Raw genomic sequence first — 9010 nt, 5'->3', positions numbered from 1 at the left:
GTACCAATAATAATATACAACAAAAGTATGAAAGTCGTTAGAACTTTTGAGAGATAGCGGTGGCTGAAATAAAAAGTGTTACATCATGTTACAGTTTTGCTCGTCACTGTACATGCACATCGTAATTCTTTTGGAGATATACGAGATTTAAAACCACCCTGCAAGCATTTGGGAAGATTAGTCTTGTTTCGATTTTTGATATTTTATATATGTAGCATTGAATTGTTTCGATTTATAAATAAAAAACACGTTTTGTCACCAGTACTTTATTATAATTAGATCTTTTTTCATTTCTATTCTAGTGATATTTACCACTCCAGCACCGCGAGCTGCAATAATGAGTTTTTACATTTTGTAAGTTTTATTTGTATTTTAATTTTTAATTTTGTTAACACTTTGGTGATGAAATTAATTGGTCCGTGTTTATGAATTTATTTTGATTTCAACATTTCCAATTACTGATCTTTTTCTTTTTCTAAATTATCTTACTCACTATTTCAGTATTTATTAAGGTATGGTAATATTAATTAAAGTTTCCTTTTTTTCATTTGCAGGTAATGTCATTTGAAGGCGGTGGCAAGCAAGCACATATGTACATGAAGCAGCCAGCTGTGCAGATGCGAGTTGTGTCGGATGAATGGAATGAATGTTGCGTGCACTTTTAACACGTTCGCTTTGCTCTGTTACCTACCGGTGGGTTACACACATCTTTCATTAAAGGCCACGGGGCCCCACCGGTAGTCACATATTATTATTTTGTATGGAGGTTTGTTGGTGCAAGATTTTTTGCTGTCTGGCATATAGATAAGTCACTTCTTGGTTATAGGAAAGCTATATGGATATTTGCTGTTTTATTGATTTTTTAGATTCAAAACAATTTTAAGTATGTAAAAACATAAAATGATTGAAAACAAAACAGTTAGTCACACTCTTTAAAAAACAAAATGTACAAAAAACGTGAAACAAAAATAAAAAAAACTAAATATATAACTACTTAGTAATGCTGCCTTTAAAATAAATGTTGATGTCACCACAGTAAACCTTTTTGCTTTTCTATGGTGGCAGCGAACGTGTTAATTATTAAGAAAAAATTCTCATTTACCTTTAGGTTGTTTTAAAAGATGAGTTACTTGCCATTACAGCATTTTCTTTATAAGAAAAAACAAATATTGTATTTTAATTGAAAATAACTTGTAAATAATGTAGCTTACTTTGGTAAATAAAGTTAATATTTTGTAGTACTGCGCCTCATTAAGTGCATCCTAATTTATTGCTGTTTCATTTAAAGTTTGCGAAAACAGAATTTAAAACAAATTTCCGTAAAAGGAAAAAAATCCTTTGTGCAGTAACATTCATTCATCATCAGCAGCATTACGTCGCACTGCGCATGAGCGATTCTAAAAGCAGCAGGTAAGTCTTGATGGTTGTAATAAATTAATGAAAATTTCTATTCGATACGAGGGCTGTGGCTTCCAAAAGAAGTTGTAGAATTATGGTTAGTACAAAAAGAGGAACGACTTTGTTCAGCTCAATACATCCGCTCCTTAAAGCTTGTGCTGCTTTTCGATTTTTCGCAAAAGAAAGTCCACGGCAATGTCTTCAATTTGGAATGTCGGTAGTTTTGAAAGAGGTGCTTCAGTTGATAGAGGAATAAATTATCAATCAGTGTTCGCTTGTGTTACATCAAAAGCGCGTACTTCACGGGAACTAAAATTTCAAGATTGGTTTCACAATATTCTGTAAATGCAAACTACATTGTAAAATGTTTATCTTTCAAACTATTAAAAACTAAAAAATTTGACATACTTTTAAATGTTCGCTCCTAAATACGCTTCAGAAACCTTCCCAGCAACAACAAAAATGCAGTTGCCCGAATACACACTGGGTGCATTCCAAAACGTCAAAATACAAAGCATCAGCCTCTTTTATCTCTAAATTTCAGTAGATTGTAATGCCGACCAGCACCTACTTTGTAGCAACTGCAGTTGCCAGTTGCCATCTGTATCGATAATCGACCCATTGTAATGCATCGGTTTGTGGTGGATACAACTCATGTACGATTGACAAAGTTCGGGTGTCCGTATGACAGATTCATTTAAACTATCCAATTGCCAACTCATCCGAATTGATTGTTCGGTTCCATAATAAGAGCTTAAAAACACCACTAATTTCAACACATAGAGAGCATTTGTTAGATTCTTTCCTTAGTTGTTCAAATGATGATTTATTTTATATATTTGTCTTCTTTTCCCGACATAACTTTATGTTGTTGACTATAAATTAATCTGATTTCTTATTATTACTTTCAATTCTTGATTTTAAAGCCTCCATATTCTTATAACTTGTATATACATTCATTGCAGGTATATTAACAGCAGCGACATTACGTAGTTATATCGTGCAACTAAAGAGCTACGCTGTTAGGGGGGTTAAGTTAGGATATTTATCAAATGCATTATATTAAAAGGTAAGATATATCCATATGCACATTATATATGTATGTGCATATATTTAAAAATATGCTTTTCGATGCGAGTATGCAGAAGTTTAAGAAATTTTAATTTTCGGACAAAGTTTTCATAGCCCATTTTCACCAAAAGCTCTGCTGCAGTTAAGCGCTCAAGTAAGTTCCAACAACTTTAACTTTGGGTGATCGCCAAGGTTTATTTCGTACTTTTTGCTTTTTACCCTTCATTTGCGTGTACTTAATCGGCCTTATCGGGAACTCCGTGTGAACAATTTTTCCCAAAAATTATAAAGTAAATCAAGAACAATTTTTCCCAATTTGTTTTTGTTTTGCTTGTAAAATCTTTTGAAAAATTTATTCACATGGAATTGGCGATAGATACGAGTTGCATAAACTGCAGCTAAGGCTTGGTGGAAATGAACTATAACTTTGTAATTATATTCAGGCAAGTTCTGCCATCACTTGGATTGAATTTCAATCTAACTCGCTTGAATTCAAACTGGCAAGGGTTGAAATTCACTCGGAAATAAATTGCAGAACCTGCCTGATTATCTTAAACCCAAAAACGAAAAAGTATAATTTTCCAAGAAAACTTTAATGATGATATATCTAACAAATTTGTCTTCTTTTCCCGACATAATTTTATTTTGATGATAATGATTATACTGATGGTTGTTTTATTTATAATTTATTTATCAATTTTTCAATTTTTTTTTATTAAAAATAGCTCATCTTTCTACTTGCAGGTATATCAGCAAGGAGGAACAACTAAAGACAGCATTTTAATATTTACATTTAGATTTTAGGTTACTTATTTATATTAAGTAATTAATAAAGAATTGAAAAATAAGCAAACATTTTCGTTTAAATTGATACTGCAGACGTGTAAGATTTTATCAATGTTTTTTTTTTGCTGCAAGTTTTATTTTTAAACCATAACGATTAAATATAGAGTTGGGAACTATTTGTGATTTGGTATTTCTATTAATTACATCGCCACACAAAAAAAGGGTGTGACCCCCTACCGGCATGTATTTCGACCCCCTGAATCCAAATCTGTGGCTCGTTTGACTCGCACACTCAAAATTTGGAGTAAATTGGCAAATGGCCTACAGATTCGGATTCAGCTGGTCGATGTTATAGTATAGGAATGCGGCAAGGGGCAATAACCCTGTGAATGTCTTCATCGGAATTCAACCTCCACGCATCGGTGGAAAACTAAGGTTTGAATACTGTAGCTGACGCTCAGTACGACCCTTCCTTTTTGGTCTGAAGTTGTCAAGTAGTACAACATTACCCACACATTTTTGGGTAACTTTTCTGAATGGTATGGCTCTGAATTTGATCTGAGTTCGCCTTGTTGGCTAGTGTTCAGAGGCGTGTTACAGCACTGTTCTTTGGGTGAAGTTTCCGCGTTGATCTGGCCTTTAGAGATCGTAATTTCTCAATTTGCAAGAAAATCATAATTAATTTTGTATATATTTGCGCAATTAGTTTTTATTTCCCATTAGATTAATAAGGAAGAGTATAGAGAAAGGGGTTTGACACGCTAAAATGTTTCCTTAATCTATGTATATTGCACTAGCCCCAGTCGTATCCTAGCCGATTTGTACCTCTTAATATAGTTGTGAGTTTAAAGATGACTTCTCCATATGATTCTGCCGAAATGCCTAAAAATACGCACGTGTTTACTAGTAATGTTCATAAATAACACCGCTATTTCCTAGAAAGGTTCCACGGGGAAAACTTAATTCGAATCTGCTTGAAAATATCAAGATAATGGTTTTCACATTTTTTGAATTTCAATTGAAAAAGATCGAAGCAATAAACTTGGATTCGCCATATACATACAAGGAAACTATACACACATTTGAAAAGAAATTAACAGCCATATTTAACTGCAATTGAGAAATACATATTTTTGGGCACATTAGTTATGACAACAGTTATTCTATGAATTCAGCGTACTCGAATGAGGTTTTCCCACCGGATGCCGGAGAAAAAATTCCTCGGAATTCGATCCCGGTGTAATTTGACGCAACTCGCCTTTCAATTTTCCGCTGCTTAATAAAGCCTTTGGATCCTTCAGTTCAGGATTGCGCCCCGTGATCCAACTAGCTAACTCGGATACCATATTACTGTTTCGTGGAATGAGTATGGGTGCTATTATAGGTTCGTCTGCATGTGACCCAAATACTGGCAAATTAATACGACTGTATCCCAGCACTGTTTCCGCTCCCCAACGAGTTTTGCCATAAATGCAAATTATCAATTGTGGCCCTGGGAAAATTTAGTAAAATACATTTACATACATACATACGTATATTACATACACCTACACTTACGAATGTCAACTTACAGCCGAAAGGAGTTGTGCTCTTAAATGTCCATTCCAAGGGAAAATTAAATACAATTTTATCCTTGAAGTAACCACTTTTATTGGATGCAGTCTGTGAAATTCCATTTTGAACACCGGACACTAGTTCCCAGTCGGGGCCAGCAACGACTTCATAACGACAAAATACTTCCGCTGCATTTGGGCCCAGAGGAAATTCCATAGCTTCTATTTGCCCTGTTATGAATATATTAAAGTAACTAGCTGCAGTTGGCGATTCGGTCATGGCAGGAATTGAATTTGAAATATTTGTGTTGCTATTTAATTATAATAATGTAACAACTTTGTTTTATTGCGGAAGTGCTTTTGAACGGTAAAACAGTGTATGCAGTGCATTTGGTTTGTTTATATGTAACTGGTTGCTATGGCAACTCTATCCAAAGATATCTAGCGTTGCCACAAGTATATTGCCGCAAAAAGCAATTGAGCGAATCTCTTGTCGTAGTTCTACTTAAAACGTGCTTTGCTGGCGAGCACTAGTCTCGTACGAGAAAAAAGGAAAAAACTATCTCATTAATCCGTTCACACATCAGTCGGGTCGCATGTTTACAACTGGTCAAGGACTGTCCTTCAGCAACATTTTCAAAAGGTCTCTGATTTTTTTTTTATCAACCCCAATTATTTCTTCAAGCATTTATCGGTTAATTCGGTGTGGCAGCACTTGCGCAAGGTTGCATGCTTGATGCTTTGCAGAGCTAACAGACTTCTGTAATGCCAATCTAATCAAAGAAATTGATTTTTTTTTTTTAATTTTGTGTTCTTACATTATGAAGGAAAAATTAAATAAATGTCATTTAACAAGCATATTCTGCTTGTTACCGAACATTTGGCACCGGAAAGTTTTGTTACCAAAAATAACATCACTTCTTGTGACCGCAATTCTAAGTACTTTGGTAGTAAGTTAATCTATTCAGCAATTCAGCTATGAAATTTGGATAAATTCTGCTGTTGCATACTTCACGGGGCAATATTTTGTTACCTGGTTATGAGATGGTAACAAAATTAACCAGAGCGCAGAGTGCCAAAAGGGTTTAAAAATTACCAGAAACTTTATTTACCGGTAACAAAATTTTTGTTACCAACGTAGAATAGGCCTGTAAATATATTCTGTTGCTTTTTATCTAAGTAATCATTAAAAATACAGCAAAAACCATATGTAAAAAATTTGCAGAATGTAGATGACAACGTGGATGAAAACAATAGATGGCAAGTCTGGTATAGTCAGAGAGCGCAACAGCGCGCTGTAAACAACATCATATAAAACTGTAGGCTCATGTAATCAAGCTGTGTTGTTTTTCCAATTGGACGGTCGGGTAAAGTCATATCGCTAGTGAACTGTGTAATAAATATAGTTATAGCACAGATATTGTAACAAGTTCGCTTGTTATAGGCTGCGAATAAACCTGTTGTGCATTCCTGATACATACATACGTATTTTTTGATAAGTAAAATAAAAAAATGAATTAGATAAAAGCGCCAAGAGTGTGTTTTAGTGATTGCAGAGAACATGCAAATTATAAATTTGCAAGCAAATGTGTATTGTATAAAGTAAAATGTGTAGTGTGGAAAAGTAAAACAGAAACAAAATGTGAGAGCGAGTTCGATTAATCGGGGAAAAAATAAGTTGCAGCATCTTGGCAGCAACAACAAATACAACGAGCAAAAAAAAAAACAAAAACAACTCAACAAATCTCGTACGAAACAAATCGTTAACGTCAATAAAAAACAAAAAAAACAACAATAAATTAGTAACATGCGCATAAATGGCAAAACATCAGCAAGGTAGTCAACAACAGCACCGACGGCAGTGTAGAAGAAACTTGGCAAACAGCTTTGCTAGAAAAAGTCGTTATAGTGATTTCACCTAAATACTTAGAAGAAAATTGAACCGAATCGAAGTGAAGACTCAAATAAGTGTTAATGTTTTCTAATTAGATATGTATGTATGTACATACATATACATAAGTCCCCGGTAGAACTAATTGCCTCCATCTGCAATTTGAGCTTCTACAAATTGTGGTTGAATTTTAGGCAAACTCTTTTTACTTACAGTATAGATACGTATGTATATATGTACATAAGGGTGGTCCTTAAATGTAGGAAACAAATTTTTACATCAGATTTCGTAAACGCAGAACTCCACAGGCAAACACCGATGGCCTATCAACTGTCATTTTGACGAGCAATATGATTGCAAGTAGTTGTTGTGTGGGCACTTTGATGTCTTCAAATAAGCATTTGCCGCTTGACGCCACCAGACAACATTGTCTCAATTTCGGTGTTTAAAAACATTTAAATCTTTAAAAAACTTGCTGAATAATTTCCTCAAACGTAATCATAAATAATCCAATAGGGAACAGGTTTTTATTTTGATTTAATATTAAAATTTCATCGATGTTACCACCAGCACGTTTTCTTTTTAATGAAAATATGGCTGTCAAACTATCAAATTGCGTGCAATAGATGTCAAGCAATAAGCGCTGACATGTAGTGCAGCCCATGAGAAATAGGCGGCCTCCATTGGAAATATATTTTATTATATGGTTATCACGACATCAGTGTTTTCCTGAGGAGACAGGGCCTAAGCCTCAACGTCGATACGACTATAGTCGAAGATATCTCTTACGAATTTTGGTCCCGATTGGAGACTGTTGAGGCGTGTTGCACAGGGGGCAAAATTCAGACTCGTCTATGGAGACTCAAAAATTAAAATTAATTTTTTTCCGTATATGTGATATCTGTGACAGTGGGATTACCGATTGAGGAGGTGAGACCTAAACAAAATCCTTCCTTTTATTTTTAAGGATCACCCTAATGCACATACATATATACATTTATGCGTACGAACGAACTTGTAAGCTTAACATACAAACAAATCACTCGCAGCAACGGACACTTGTTAACAACAATACCGATACCAATTTCCTCCATAAATAGCCAACAACATTTCCAGTGACTGCAGAGCAACAGCGCTAACATAACACAAATTTACATACAAAAATATGTGCGAGTATTTACATAGGCTATGCACATATCGCATCCTAAATCAAAAACAGTCACAACTCAAAAGATCCTAAATATTCAGGCAACAAACTGTTGATGCCGCGCAAGTGTTACTAGTATTTTTCCAGTTAAAGAAGATAGTCATGAAGAAGAAATTTAGGTGGATGTTAGAAATATGGCCTGTGAGCTGTTATTTGGGAAAAATTAATTTTGAGTTTTGACTACTTTTGATATAGGGTACTTTTGGTATAGGGTTATATGGATTTGTATACATACCCAGCCAACCAGCGGAGTTCGCAGGGTGCACAATCGATATATCGTACCCACGTGCCAGAAAACTGAATGTGTAAAAATTAAAATTTTGGGAAATCAAGTTGAAAGTTTTTTTTACGAGACTGAACTCTAGAGTCCGACCGATTACCAATTTTTGGCCGATGCCGATTCCTAAAAAAAAAAAACAATTCCTGAATATAAATTCATTCAAGAACAAATGTTTTTGATAAACTTTTATAATAACAACAAAAGAGAAACAAACAAATAATTAAATAATATTACAAAACAAATAATCATTCAAGAATCAATTCACTTGCTTATATATGTACATACATAGATATTTATTAAAAGTAGTATATCGCCTATGCACTCATATCATTACATAACGAAATTACATTTCCTAATTGTACTCATAGTAATAAAAATATGCAGCTTCTGCTGACTAAATGTGTTGTATTGAATACAATTTGTTAATAAACAGAAACCGTAGATTTTAAAATAGTGATGAAAGTAACGTAAAAAATTTAACAAGCCAGTGAAAAAAAAACCGGACGAATGATCACAAGAATACATACAGTGACGATATTTTAGCATTCTTTTTTTAAGAAAGTGTAGCTCGTTATCTAACATAAACCATGTAAGTAAAAATTTCAAACTCTTACTTTAAACATTCTGAGTATGCAGTTTTGTAGCCCATTCCATTTTATTTTAAAAGTGCAAATTTTAAGTAGCTAGGACTTACCATTGATTTTTGGCATTTTTTTGTGGGGAAGGTGTTGCTGATTTTCTCCATACAAAAGAATTGTCAAATATATGTACTTTGTTTGGAGGAAAATGCCTGAACAAAAAATTGCCAAAAATCAACGGTAAGT

At 34.1% G+C, this 9010-nt stretch overlaps 1 protein-coding gene, 1 long non-coding RNA gene and 1 other non-coding gene across 3 annotated transcripts; 2 read left to right on the top strand and 1 right to left on the bottom strand.

Annotated features, from left to right (window-relative positions):
- The first annotated feature begins 245 nt into the window (after positions 1 to 245).
- LOC118733219 lies at positions 246 to 3322 on the top strand. The gene is made up of 4 exons (XR_004992222.1): positions 246 to 354; positions 555 to 1410; positions 2364 to 2467; positions 3214 to 3322. It is a non-coding gene; the product is annotated as an uncharacterized LOC118733219 (long non-coding RNA).
- Positions 397 to 467, top strand: LOC118734860. Its single transcript, XR_004992473.1, has one exon. It is a non-coding gene; the product is annotated as a small nucleolar RNA U18 (small nucleolar RNA).
- Positions 3323 to 4049: 727 nt separating the features above from the next.
- Positions 4050 to 5248, bottom strand: LOC118733218 (B9 domain-containing protein 1; the record flags this gene model as incomplete). The annotated part of the gene is given in 3 exon segments (XM_036462532.1): positions 4050 to 4137; positions 4514 to 4747; positions 4827 to 5248. Coding segments are annotated over 3 exon segments (584 nt in total), but the record flags the coding sequence as incomplete, so codon positions are not given.
- Between the last annotated feature and the right edge of the window lie 3762 nt (positions 5249 to 9010).

Source organism: Rhagoletis pomonella, unplaced genomic scaffold (assembly GCF_013731165.1).
Source record: "Rhagoletis pomonella isolate Grant_MI unplaced genomic scaffold, Rhpom_1.0 Rhpom_scaffold_00002, whole genome shotgun sequence".
In the NCBI taxonomy this organism is placed as follows: domain Eukaryota; kingdom Metazoa; phylum Arthropoda; class Insecta; order Diptera; family Tephritidae; genus Rhagoletis; species Rhagoletis pomonella.
The sequence above is the reverse complement of the archived record's forward strand: the minus strand, read 5'-3'. Positions and strand labels throughout refer to the sequence as shown.